This window comes from Lipotes vexillifer, unplaced genomic scaffold (assembly GCF_000442215.2).
Source record: "Lipotes vexillifer unplaced genomic scaffold, Lipotes_vexillifer_v1.1 scaffold2083, whole genome shotgun sequence".
Taxonomy (NCBI): Eukaryota; Metazoa; Chordata; class Mammalia; order Artiodactyla; family Lipotidae; genus Lipotes; species Lipotes vexillifer.
Window position 1 is genome coordinate 425,215 of NW_006797716.1, and position 14,449 is coordinate 439,663.

General features: G+C 32.6%; 1 protein-coding gene across 1 annotated transcript in view; it reads left to right on the top strand.

The window, feature by feature from the left end:
• ASCC3 (activating signal cointegrator 1 complex subunit 3) overlaps window positions 1–14,449 on the top strand; it is a 317,774-nt gene that overhangs the window by 181,132 nt on the left and 122,193 nt on the right. Inside the window, exons 17-22 of the mRNA XM_007469886.1 lie at window positions 2,382–2,501; window positions 5,261–5,425; window positions 7,121–7,207; window positions 8,292–8,468; window positions 11,985–12,210; window positions 13,784–13,938. Of these exons, the coding sequence (XP_007469948.1) occupies window positions 2,382–2,501; window positions 5,261–5,425; window positions 7,121–7,207; window positions 8,292–8,468; window positions 11,985–12,210; window positions 13,784–13,938 (930 nt within the window). The remainder of the gene's footprint in view (window positions 1–2,381; window positions 2,502–5,260; window positions 5,426–7,120; window positions 7,208–8,291; window positions 8,469–11,984; window positions 12,211–13,783; window positions 13,939–14,449) is intronic.

Below are 14,449 nucleotides of genomic sequence, written 5' to 3' on the forward strand. Positions count from 1 at the left end.
AGTAAATTTTTGTTTTTGTCACTAGGTGGCATTCAAAGATTCATCTCACAATACAATGTACCATTATAAATTTACATTCATTTTTCTGAGTAGTCTTTAGCTTTTTGGTGAACATTTGGGAGACTTGCATTACTTGATCCAGTTTTTGGTACCTACTTCATCTTTTCCTTTATTCTTCTCACTACCTGACAATAGGTAATTATTTATTATTGTTAATTTACTGAGTCTGATTTTGAAAGTATAATAATAGCAAGCTTACTATATCCTATATAAAATTTTCTACTCTTAGGAGTTGTGTGGTGTTATTTTAAAATATCTGTAAGTCATAAGGGGATTAACACAATTTGGCTGTCAAATAATAGAATCACAAATGGAGGACGCTGTCGGATTTTTAGCCATATCATCAAACTAGTTTCCTTTGCTTAAGCAGACTAGAAAATGTTTAACTGTGTTACTTGTTAATATTTAGGAAGTGTTGTAGAACTAACTCCTTAGCTAAATTTTAGTTCTTGTTACTCTTTATTTTGTGGAAACTCGTACAGTTCACATTTTAGGAAGTGTATGTTTATATTGTGGGTGGTTTAGTCATTTGTAAATACATTAATGTATTTACTTATATTGTGGGTGGTTTAGTCATTTGTAAATACATTAATGTAAATTTATTTTTTCCTTATATTGTATTTACTTATATTGTGGGTGGTTTAGTCATTTGTAAATACATTAATGTAAATTTATTTTTTCCAGCTTTATGAAGATATAATTGACATATGATCTTGTAAGTTTAACTTGTAGAATGCAATAATTTGACACACATATGTATTTGTGAAATGTTTACCACAATAAAGTTAGTAAACACATCCTTCACCTCACATAATAACCATTTTGTTTTGTTGTCATGATGAGAGCATTAAAGCTCTACTCTTAAATCAACTTTCAAGTACACAGTGTAGTATGATTAACTGCAGTCACCATGCTGTACATTAGATCCAGAACTTACTCATCTTATGCCTAAAAGTTTGTACCCTTTAACCAACATCTCCTCATGTCCCCTACCCCTCAACTCCTGGCTACCTCCTTTATGTTCTTTGTTTCTTTGAGTTTGATGTTTTTAGATTATTTGTATAAGGGAGATCATACAGTATTTGTCTTTCTCTGTGTGACATATTTCAAGATAGTGTAATTTTTAAGGTAGATAGAATCTACCTTACCATTTATTTACTTTTAGTTTTTTTTTTTTTTGCGGTACGCGGGCCTCTCACTGTTGTGGCCCCTCCCGTTGCGGAGCACAGGCTGTGGACGCGCAGGCTCAGCGGCCATGGCTCACGCGCCCAGCCGCTCCGCAGCACATGGGATCCTCCCGGACCGGGGCACGAACCCGTGTCCCCTGCATCGGCAGGCGGACTCTCAACCACTGCGCCACCAGGGAAGCCCTAAAGAAATGTATTTTTAAGAAAACTTTTCACTGCAATTCTGGCTCAAGGTCATTTTCTAACAATTCCCTTTATTACACAGATTTTGTATGTTATTGTTGTGTTTTAAAATAATTAACCTTTGGTTTCATTAAATTAACATGTTATAAAGCTACATTAAAATGCTATGTTAAAAATTATATTTTCTTTCAGAATATAATCTAAAGAATTACCCAGTGTTTATTATAATTCAAAAGTATAAATATCTGTTTTTTCCATAGGTTGTTTTAAGTTTACCAATAAAAAATTAAAACCACTCCCTGTTCTTGTATGATCTTTTTAAAGTGTATGTATTATTAATATGTATAAGTCCCAATAAAATATGATTGTGTTTTATGCAAAAATTACTGCATTTACCATTGTATTTATATTATATATTTATACTAGCTATGCTGCAAATGGGTATCTTTAGAGGAAAAAAGTACTAATGTTATGCTCTTTGTGATTTCGGTAATGACAGTATACAAAATCACAACAAAGAGGGATAGAATCAGCAATATTATGTTGTTTTGATTGTGGTGCAGTCACATTTAAAATTGTCAGTAATGTTGTCACATAAAATGAAACCAAAATTTAAAAGAAGCAAAATGAAGAAGAAAAATTAATGAATATCAAAATGTTTATAATACTATATGGAATTAAATTCAAATGGGAAAACTAATCAAATGCCATAATAATAAGTAAAGTTTGGGAAGATAGCATTTCTAATGTACTGTTCTCAATTAAATGAGGCAGGACTGATTTTTAATTAATTGGAGAAACATCATGTCCAATAATTGTGCTTACCTTCTTTTAAATACAGCATAATGATGTATTTTAAAAACTTAGCTTTCAACAAAATGGTCTTTGAAGTAATGTTTATATTCAACTTTAACGCATTAGTTTAACTTTTGTTACATTTTTGATTTGCAGATTGCTCTGGGAACAGTTACTAATGTGGAAGAAGCAGTGAAGTGGATAAGTTACACTTATCTTTATGTACGGATGAGAGCAAATCCATTAGTGTATGGCATCAGTCACAAGGCTTATCAGGTAGAAAACTCATTTGCTAAAAAAAAAAGTCAGACCTCCTTTTTAGTTTTGTAATCCTTTCATGATATGAGGATAAATATTTGCTACTTCTGCTCATCTGAAAATATTTAGGTACCTGGAAGAAAAACAAAGAGCTTTAATCTTTTTTTAGAAAATATTAAGGAAAATTAAATTTGTCCCTGGTAAGTTTTTTCACTTTCTTTATATATCTTTTCCACTGATCTTTATGTTATTATCAATTTACTGCTCAGGTAAGTTTCCATTTGATATTAGTATTTTGCTATGTTTTTTTAACTATATTTTTTAAATTTAGTTTTTAGAATAAACCAGACATGAGGAAACTTACAAACCACTTTTAATGATAGGCTTATATTATATACAGTATATTCTTCTTATCAAGTCCTTCTAAGCCTTTGTTCCTAAATTAAAAGATAGCATTAATGAGTCACTATCTTAACAGTTTGGAGGCTGGATCAGTTCTGCTGTGTACATAGACTCAGAATCAGATGCATGTGGTCACAGCTCTTCCTATAAACTTCACAGCTCTGTGGTCCACATAGCTTACAGATTCTGTGAGATCTTGTCTTTTCTTTAGAACTCTGCTTTATACCCTGTAAATGTTTCCTAATTACAGATAAAATCCAGTTGTTGTCTAATGAAAATACGATTTCACCACCATCATATTGATATTCATTAGTGTTAAATCAAAATTAGCAAAGAAGTCGAATTTAACTTGGAATTATAGTTTTCCTCTATTTACTAATAATGATAACTTTGTATGTGTGTGTGTGTGTGTGTTCCATTTTGTATCAAAGCAGTTGCCTATCTTTTTTTTAATCTTTCCTTTTCATATACAGTAACTTTGACCATGGGAAAATTGAAACAAGATTTAGGAGGGGAAAAAAAAGAAGAAAAATAGCAGCAGCAAGTAGTTATGAAGCTGTTCATCTGAAATCATTTGGTTTTTATACTTAGGTTTACTGTAGATGGGGAAATTCAACTACCTTTATTCTTCTTCTCAGTTAAAACCTGTGCTAATCTTCAAATGGATATCTTTTACAACCAGATCGCTCTCAGTTATAAAATGTAGGCGTATTGTAACCTGTACCTTTATAAATTTTAAAGAATAAGGCACTAGCTATTCTTCCCCTTTTTTTTTTTTTTTTTTTTTGCAGTACGCGGGCCTCTCACTGTTGTGGCCTCTCCCGTTGCGGAGCACAGGCTCCGGACGCGCAGGCTCAGCGGCCATGGCTCACGGGCCCAGCTGCTCCGCGGCATGTGGGATCTTCCCGGACCAGGGCACGAACCCGTGTCCCCTGCATCGGCAGGCAGACTGTCAGCCACTGCCGCACCAGGGAAGCCCGGCACTAGCTATTCTTATTACAAATGTGGGTTTTGTGAAAAGAGTCAATGGCACTATGAAAATATTCTGAAGGGGTAAAGGAAGACCAAGCACAACATGTATTTTTTCATGGGCTAAGGCATCTCAAATCTTGGGACAAGATAAACACATCAATTGATTTTTGTTTAAGTACCAGGTTAATATCGGAAGTCATTTTTTTATAATTTTCTAGTATAAAAAGTGGGTTTTTTTCCTTTCTGAGATACAAAGTTTTACAACCTTCACAGTTCAGAGAATCTTACCTTTTTATTTTTTTGACCTAAGTGTTTTTATTTTATTACTCAAAAAGAATGTGTAGCCACAAAACTCATGTGAATTAACACAGATCATGTAGTTTAATTCTTTTTAATGGTTTAATAATATGTGATTAATAAAATGGTTTCATCAGATGAGCCTGAAATATACAGTATGCTACCTACAGAAAATATTTAAGACTTTTTGTATTTGCTAATGTGACTGGATTCCATCTTACTTCCCTACGGTTGATTTTCCTTTGCCTCATTATGATTTGCTCATTTATTTTAGCTATATTTGATGCATGATTAAGCTGCCATAAAAATCTAAGTTAGAACAAGTGGTAGGAGTATTAACATTAACTGATTTCTAAAGTATTTTATACTTCCCCCTCCCCCCTTTAAAGGTCATACTTCACTTTATAGCTATAAATATATACATATATTTATATACACACACACATCATAGTAACAGGAATGTTTGTTAATATCTTATGTTAAATGTCCTTTCTGCTTAGAAAAATACTGTAATAATTTCTAAACTATTCAGAAATTCATTGTCAAATTGATTTTACTCTTTGCTTCTGTTACCATTATAGGCAGAATGGGTTTTCCCATCAACAGTTATAAAAACTGCTAGAACACTAAAACCATGCTTTTGAAAGGATGACTTTTAATTTATTTTTGTATACCTTTATTTGAACAGAGGAGAGCATTCTCACTATCATTTCTCTAAATAGGACTGTGGTTTGATATTTTTAAATTCTTATTTATTTTAGTGTGGGAGGGAGAAAGCAGTGATTTTTTTTCATGTATCTAATTCCTAATCCTTATTAATCTTAAAGATTATAAGACTATACAGGAATTTCAGATTCTAAAATATTACTATCTGAAGATAATATACAGATTAATAATTTTAGTTAATTTTAAAGCTTTCTTTATTTAATGGAATAAAGTGTTTTCTAATTATGTCCTATCTTTTAAAAAAATGCATTCTTTTAAAATTATAATAAAAATTTATACTAACTAAAGCATCAACAGAAAATTTTAATTTCCATAACAGGTATACATTTGCAAATGATGACTCTCTGAAGAATTATTCAAGTGTTTTTTTTTTCCTGTAGATTGACCCAACATTAGCAAAGCATCGAGAACAGTTGGTCATTGAAGTTGGACGGAAACTAGACAAAGCTCGGATGATTCGTTTTGAGGAACGAACTGGATATTTTTCCTCAACTGATTTGGGTAGAACTGCCAGCCACTACTATATTAAATACAGCACTATTGAGGTAGTATACTGAGTGGAACAAACAGAATAATATGTTTGTCTTTAGATGCAAATACTTTCTAGACTTCAAAATATAGTATTCATGCAAAATAACAAAAGCTACTAATAGAACAAAATGCATTTGACTTTTATGAATTCAACAACATACACTCAGTAAAGATAAGAAAAAAAATAGAACTATAAATATTCAGGACCCTCTTGCCATCCCGTTCAATGAGTATATCCCAAGAAGCAGACGCACCCAAACCTAAAACCATTGAGCACATTGGTGAGACCTCTGGAATGAGTGCCTGAATGATTTAAAGTGGGGGCTGATGGCTTAATGATATCCATGAATAAAAAGTTGAAAAATTAATTGCAAGTTATTGAGAAACACTGACTAAAAAGAATTATAAAAACTAATGAAAATATCAGGGCAATGAGCTGTACTGTTTGGATAATTGAAGAGATTTTTCAAAGGTAATTTTTACTACACAATTGTATCCTTGCCTGTTACCTTTTAATGTAATCTTATGTAAGGTAGGGTGCCACTATAATATCTACATTTTAAAGAATATATACTTGTCTTCGTGTGTATTTCTATACCTACGTATGTACCTTCACATGTTAATACATGGGAAAACTTAATAGTGATTACCTGTGAGGAGAGGACTTAAATTTGAAGGGAGTTGGATTAAGATGAATTTTTACTCTTTACTCTTTTTATAGAGAGAAAGTTTGATTTTTTTTTAATGTTCATTTTAATTTTTATTCTTAAAATTGTTTTTTAAATGAAAAAGTAATAGAAATCACTAAAATGAAATTTCTTCAGAAATATGAACACCAAGGCCTATATGAAATCTGTTTTGTACTTATTTAACATGTGCTTATTATGTAGATACCATGTTTCAGAAAACATTTTCACATGCATAATAGCTTTTCCTCGTCTTGCCGCACATAAATATTGTGTTTGTACAGCACTTTAGGTTTCTTCAAAGTCTTTTAACATATATTACTCACAACCATGATCTGGTGGTTCCTCAACCCAAAACATTTTCGCTCGCCCTCTGTTGCTGCCATCACCTACTCATGTCCACTCATTTTGTCCATTAAGTTACCTTTCTCATTTGTCCACTTGGTAGTGTGTTGCTGCCAAACTACATCTTAAGCCTGTTTGCAGCCGTCTTTCAGGGACTGTAGCCTTTCTTCAGCTTTGTTTTTGTTTTGATTTTTTTTCTTTCCAGTTTCCTGAATTTCTTTATGCCCTAACTAGCAATGTTGTGATATATTTGCCGGAATCTTAAGTTACATATTTTTAGTTATTCCTCTCTGAATTTTATGTGATATATGATCAGCTTTAAGTTGATGAATGGTGCAGATTTACATATGCCCATGCTGAAAATGAGCCAAGACAAGAATGTTATGCTGAACATTGTTTTAGATATCTGTTGTAAGTTTCATTAACTGATTTTATAGATCTTTTTGCTTCTAAAGGTCTTTTCTAGCTAATTTTGTTTGGGGAATGTTTTTCAGTCTTTGATAAATTTGATGATGTTTAAAATGATGATTTTGGAACAGTATGCTACAGACATTATAACTCTGCATATTCTAGGGCTCAGATGTTCTCTTAGAATGTGTGATTTATAGTCACATTTTTTGATTTAAAATATTTTACTGGACCTTCTATTTTAATCAAATATAACACTTACTTTGGTAGACCTTCAATGAATTCTTTGATGCTCACAAAACAGAAAGTGATATTTTTGCGATAGTCTCCAAAGCTGAAGAATTTGATCAAATCAAGGTAAGATTACTTGAAGCTTAAATCAAATGCATATAACACATGTGTTGATTCATTTGTAAAAGTTCATAATTAATTGTTATTCCTGATACAATATAAGCTGTATGACACTTCACATTTTTTTTTTTTTTTTTTCCTTGCGTTATGCGGGCCTCTCACTGTTGTGGCCTCTCCCATTTGCGGAGCACAGGCTCCGGACGCGCAGGCTCAGTGGCCATGGCTCACGGGCCCAGCCGCTCCGCGGCATGTGGGATCTTCCCGAAACGGGGCACGAACCCGCGTCTCCTGCATCGGCAGGCGGACTCTCAAGCACTGCGCCACCAGGGAAGCCCTACACTTCACATTTTGAGTACCAGCAATGTTCTTCCATTTATCAACATTGTCCACTATCCTAGATTTTGATAGTATGTCATGCCTGACCTCATTCTTTGCTCTCTACTGCAAATCAAACATAATTTAAATAGGTTTTGCAGTAATGAAACTAGCAGAGAATATAGTGTGTAGATTTTGGTTTATTTGCAATATAAGGTTCGCTGAAGAAAATATAAAGGACATGCATGATTCAAACTTAGATATGAATATTTCTGTACCCATATTATAATTTAATCTTATTAACAGTGAAAACTTGAATACTTTGAATCATAGTACTTCACAGCTTTAAGCTGTGAATGCCTTATACCATATAAAAATATATGACTGTAATGGATACGTTTGAAGATAATTCAAGTTTGCCCTAATCCATTTGGGCAGAGGTTTTACTCTGGTCAAATAAAAAATGAAATCTCATCAGTTGAAGGATGGTGACGTCAGAAGACTTAATTTTTGTGACATATCAAATTTGTATATGTCAATGGCAATTTTAATATTGGTGATGAATAATAAAATGTAGTCTTATCAGCATCAAGATAGTTTTTCATTGTATTTTATTAGCTACCTATGAAAAGTTTGCTATTATTTTAGTATACAAAAGGAAACTTGAGTTATCACAGATGGAAACTTTTAGAAAACATGCAATGTGGTTTAATTTCAATATAAAAATTTAAATAAATCAGCCCAAATAATCCTATAGAAACATTGATTCTTCCAGGTCAGAGAAGAGGAAATAGAGGAGTTAGATGCCTTATTAAACAACTTCTGTGAACTCTCAGCTCCTGGAGGTGTAGAGAACAGTTATGGGAAAATAAACATCCTACTACAAACTTATATCAGCCGAGGGGAGGTGGACAGTTTCTCCCTTATATCAGATTCTGCATACGTTGCACAGGTAAGAATATTACTCCCTTCCTGTTTTCCTTGGTTACTTTTAGAGATTCAAGGAATTAATTCATGCTATACTATGAATGTATTGCATTGTGACATGCTGTCAAATTACCATTTTATCTTAGAACTGGTTCTGTTTAATATGTATATTTTTTATGCCATCTATGCTGTTAGATCAGGAACAAGGGTGGGATTTGGTGGTTGGTTTGGCTTTTTTTGATGTTGCTATTATTTACATTTTAGAGTTTAAAAATATCAATATCTGATTTTTTTCTGTTTTAAATGATAAAGTTCACTTCTTTTACTTAGGAAGGGCAATAGTACAAGAATATTTGAAGTGAAAAGAAAAGATTGTGGAACCTTTGTAGCATTCCCCAGATATTAGAAATATAAACAATTGTTTTTAACCATTAAACAAGGCTTAATAAATATACCCCATACCATATATTAAGTATGATATATCTTTTATAAAAAAGGTAATCTTTCTTTCCTACTGTCGATACTTACAAATTGAGTACTGAAGGAAAATTAATCCGTAAATTACAGCTCATTAAATGTTTAAGTTTCTTAAATTACTGTAGTATAAAATGTTGTAATATTTATGTTTTTAATATTCAAGCCTTTATATGATATAAAGTAGATTTTGTTTTCAGTATTTACCTTTCAAATGAGAGGTTTCCCTTCTAGGCGTACTTTTTTAAAAGATATTTTTTATTTATCAACAATACTTTTTAAATTATTTTTATTGAGTAATGCTTCCTCTAGGTTAAGGAGAAATAAAAGGTTAATCTTATTTTAAATATAGAAAATATTCCACTGTGTATTTTATGTTTGTAATTTTGCTCAAAGACTTAATATAGAAAGAGTATGCTTGTGTTAAAGGAATTTTTTTTTTTTGCGGTACGCGGGCCTCTCACTGCTGTCGCCTCTCCCGCTGCGGAGCACAGGCTCCGGATGCGCAGGCTCAGCGACCATGGCTCACGGGCCCAGCCGCTCTGCAGCATGTGGGATTCTCCCAGACCGGGGCATGAACCCGTGTCCCCTGCATCGGCAGGCAGACTCCCAACCACCGCGCCACCAGGGAAGCCCCTAAATGAATTATTATTAACAGCTATGAATACCCCAGAGTGCTTTGAAATAACTGTAAACATGAAATATTTGCAAACATAAACCAAGATATATTGGTAAACAGTTTGAATGAATGCAGTAATTTAATCAAAGTAACCAAGAAACCAGGTGATGATTTCATATATTATATAAAATAAATGTGGATGTGGTGAAAACATTTTTTTTTTTTTATTTTTAATTTTGGAACACATATGTTTGTGCCATAGAAAAATACATATATTCTCAAAAACCTAAAGCCTCTATAAGGAACCATTGTTTTTAAAGTCTTTTGTTTTATCTGTTTTTCTGAAAAATAATATAATATCGTCATTTTATTTTATCTAATGATTTTATATTGCAATAGTTAATGATTTAACTAAAAGGTAAAGCTTTACTGTGTTCTGGATGAACAATCTGGCCACATTTCTGCTTGATTCAAGATTATGAAGATATCATCAGAGACTGATTTACGAATTGCTTTACAATATAAAACTTACAGTTTCTTCATGATTGGTACCCAGAAAGTCAGTCTCAAAAGATTGAGGATATATCTATAAGAATCCCTTTAAAAAAAAAAAAAAGCTATTATGGGTTTATCATTCTTGAATATGTTAGGTAAATTATTGTTGGTTTTTTGCGGGGGGGGGGGTTGGTTTTGTTTTGTTTTTGTGTGTGTTCTTTTTTTTAGTTTTAGCCATCAGTAGTTCCACAAGCACTCTCTCAGCTCTGTAAATTGGTACTTCCTTGTATATTTCTGAAACTTTATTCTCTCAGCCCTTAAGATAAATCCTTAGCTCAGATATTCTATGATTTTATAAAGGGGCCTATATTTATCTTCTACATGTTAGAGATTTTGATCATTATTCCCATGCAATTTACATCATTTCAGATTAAAATGTCTTGTTGGTATCTTCTCACATGGGATTTCTCTTTCCATTTCTTTTAACTTTTAGGGAACAACTATAGGTTCTGAAATATAAAAACATACTTTCAAACAGTTGAGAAAATTAGCCTGGCAATTTTTTTAGAAGAGCAACTGAGCATGCTGTAGGAAGACCTATTTGATAGCTATAAAAATCAAAATATTCATTTTACGTATCATTTTCTGGGCCTAATAAGAGATATCCCGTCAATTTTTAACAGGTGTTACAGCTATCCCCATACTTCAAATACCATTTGTTCTTAAATTTCTAATACTGAAACAAAGTAGTCGAATTTATCAAAAGATGAATAACACTTTTTATGTAAAATATAAAACCAAAGTCCTTAATTCTTATGATCATTTTTCACCTCATAATTCAAGCCGGATCATCTGTTTGCTATTTAAAATCTTACTCTTTTCCATCTCTTTTTATGATTTTGATCAGATTTAACATTCTTCGTTTTCAAATACAGATGTAATGACATATTTTTATTTTTTATTTATCAAGAATACTTTTTCTGTTATTTTTATTGAGTAATGCCTCCTCTAGGTTAAGGAGAAATAAAAGGTTAATCTTATTTTAAACATAGAAAATAGATATTGTAAGGTGTCTCTAAACTCATGATTGTAAAAATAATCTTCCATAAAACAGTCTGCAAAGTTAATGATAGAGAAAAGGAAGAAAAACAAACTACAGAGATGTGAAAAAAGGCTTCAATCATTGTAACTTTCTGTATGTCTACTAATGAAGTTATCCTCAGATCACTGAATTTAGAATTTTGGAGTTAAGTTTGGCATTGTTTAGATCTGACTTTCAATAGATACTCTGACACCAACTCTCCTGGTCAAATTATTAACCTCACCAAACTTTAGTATCTTCATCTATAAAATCATAATAACAAGACCAGTCAAACGCAGTTGTCATAAAAATTAAATGAGATAATATATGCAAAGCGGTAAGCATACTGCTTGGTTTATACAGGAGCCATTAATATGGATTAGTTACACTCATCAGTATTTCTTTGTTGCTCTTCTGTCACTAATTGTTCTCTCTGACTGGATCCCAAAGTCTTCCTTATTTCTTTAAATAGCTTTATAAATTTAATCATTCCACTATATACCCAAGGGCATCCTTGGCTGTCTCTTAGATTCTAAAATGGCCTCAGCACCTTCCCAAATACTTTGTTTTTTTGTTTTTTTTTTGTCTCTTCCTACTTCATTCCTGTTTAGGGGGTGTGAGGTGGAGCTTCCTAAGGACTGGGAAATAAAGCTACTCTTGGAGAGTTAAACAGGATAACATCCACATATAAAGGATATGATTATTCTTGTGTAGAAGTAATAAAGATAATTAGGGTTATATGAGGATAGATGTTGCCCACACTTAAAGGATGCAGCTAGACATACTTCTGAAACTGAGTCAGATTAGTAAATTTATTGACAAATTTAAAATTACATTGGACCTAACCACCAATCCCCCTTTTCATTCTTCAGAACGCAGCTAGAATTGTCCGTGCTCTTTTTGAAATTGCTCTGAGGAAACGTTGGCCTGCCATGACCTATAGGCTCCTGAATCTTAGTAAAGTCATCGACAAGAGGCTCTGGGGTTGGGCTAGCCCTTTGAGACAATTTTCAGTCTTACCACCACACATTCTAACAAGATTAGAAGAAAAAAATCTTACTGTGGATAAGCTGAAAGACATGAGGAAAGATGAAATAGGTAAGAAGGAAGCAAAAATGTTTTAATGTACTGTTTCATGCAGTTAAAATATTTCACTTGATGTAAAAAAAAAAGTATTGTGAATTTCCACATTACTAAAGATAAACTTTTACCATTTTTATGAAATTTCTTTTACATTGATCTAAACTCAGGCAAAAGTCTCTCTAAATTTTATTAAGTTACGCAATAGAATTAGCAGTTAAAATGGAGTTTAGATTGTCACACCCTTGAGTATTTTACAGATAGAATCTTAGCTACAAATGATGAGAATTAGTCAGTGAGGCTTATTCTCAATTTATTTCTTTTGTTCATTTCATTCCATCGTCTTTTGTTATGTATATCAGCAGTATTACAGCAAAAAAGTATGTCAACATTAAACCCTACATTTCTTCAGTTTCTAAATGAGCTTCATCATTACACACGTATAGATCTTTAAACATAGTTGGTATCGGTGTGTAAATAGCATTTGGTCTTCTATGTTTTTCACATAATGTTGAAAAATTATCCCTACATACATTGCCATGTACCTTAACATTCTGTTGGACAAACATTGATAAGGTAATATTTCAGATTCTGAATAGAATAGACATTACACATGAAGGGAGTCAGGCTGAGGAGAAATAGAGGGACCTGGCGAAAGGTTCGTAGATGTGTAGAGAGGCTGAGATAGTTATGTCCCTTGTATGATAAGAAGAATACTTCTCAGATGGAATGGAAAAGGGGAGGTATCAATAAAAATAGAGAGAAATTGAGAATACAAACTAGGAAGTTGAGATTACTCACCTTGGGTAACAAATTTTTTATTAAAATAAGGAAAATCACTTTAGATTTTCAAACTTTGGTGAACATAAAACATTTTGATTTACTTGTAAATATGCTTTAAAAAATTATATTATGAAGCACCAAGACATACAAGAAATATTGATACTATAAGATAGAATCTATTTCCACTTAGTCGCTTGTCCTGGAGTAGGAAAATGTTTAAAGTTAGTCACATCTGTTTGTGACCCTCACCCCCACCCTGGTGCCTCCATTTGTATCTGTATTTCAGAATCTGATCATTTATGAAAATATGTATAAGTGGTTAGTTTTGTGCTGGACTGCCCATATTTTATATTTTTATCTTTGTTTTCTGGAAATGGTATGGATAAGTTAGTTATGTTTGATTAGTAAAGCATTTTCCATCATGGTGATAGAGTTCTGAAATAGGCCTTGAATAAATTAATGACTGTTTTCACAAAATACTGAATATTTCTATAATGAGTCTTAAACTGGCTAGGAGAAAAGTGGAACTGTTTATAGTAGTTTAAACACTATCAAGTCTCAGTAATTTTAAGAACCCTATTAATAGCTGAAAAAACCTTGATACTGGTTTACAGAGCTACGAATTGCTAATTCAAGTTAACTATTACAAAATATTCAAACATGCCAGGTCAAGAATGTCAGCTATTCTACATAGCAAATCATAAAACAAGCAATAAAAGCACCTTCTCTGAAATCCCATTTACAAGTCAGATTATATTGCTTTTTTTCTGTCTGGACACATTTCTTCTAAGTGACATTTTCCCTGCAGGTCACATTCTGCATCATGTGAATATTGGGCTCAAGGTCAAACAATGTGTTCATCAGATTCCTTCTGTTACAATGGAAGCGTCCATTCAGCCCATCACACGGACTGTCCTCCGAGTGACGCTCAGCGTCTGTCCTGATTTCACTTGGAATGATCAGGTAGAAATGGAAAACACCTAAATCTGCATTAAGGAAAAATGTCTGTACTGCAGGTTCAACTACACCTCCTTACGTCTGTCCTCAAGGCATATAGAAAAACCTTTAAAAAGAATATATATCGAAGAATCATTTAAAACATTGAATCAATAGTATTATTTACTCTCATCCTCCAGAAAAGCATGTGGTATAATATATTAATAATATGTCAACCAGTGAGACCCCTTCAGAACATTTTAGGAAACCTAAAATTTCACATTGTATAATGGTTTAGTGGATTCAGCTCCATAGGGACTTTGCTTAATTCTATCTTCTTTCATTTTTCTCTCTGTGATCTTCATTTTTTCCAGCTCTTCTTACTCTATCATTTTAACCTACTCAAAATTCAAGATTCTTCATGCTAAAAGGGCCCTTTTAAAATCCTGAGGTTTCTCAAACTATCATTCTCTTCTTTACCATTAGACTTGTAGAAAGAGTAATCTGCATTTTCCTCCTGGTCACCTGTTTCCTGCTG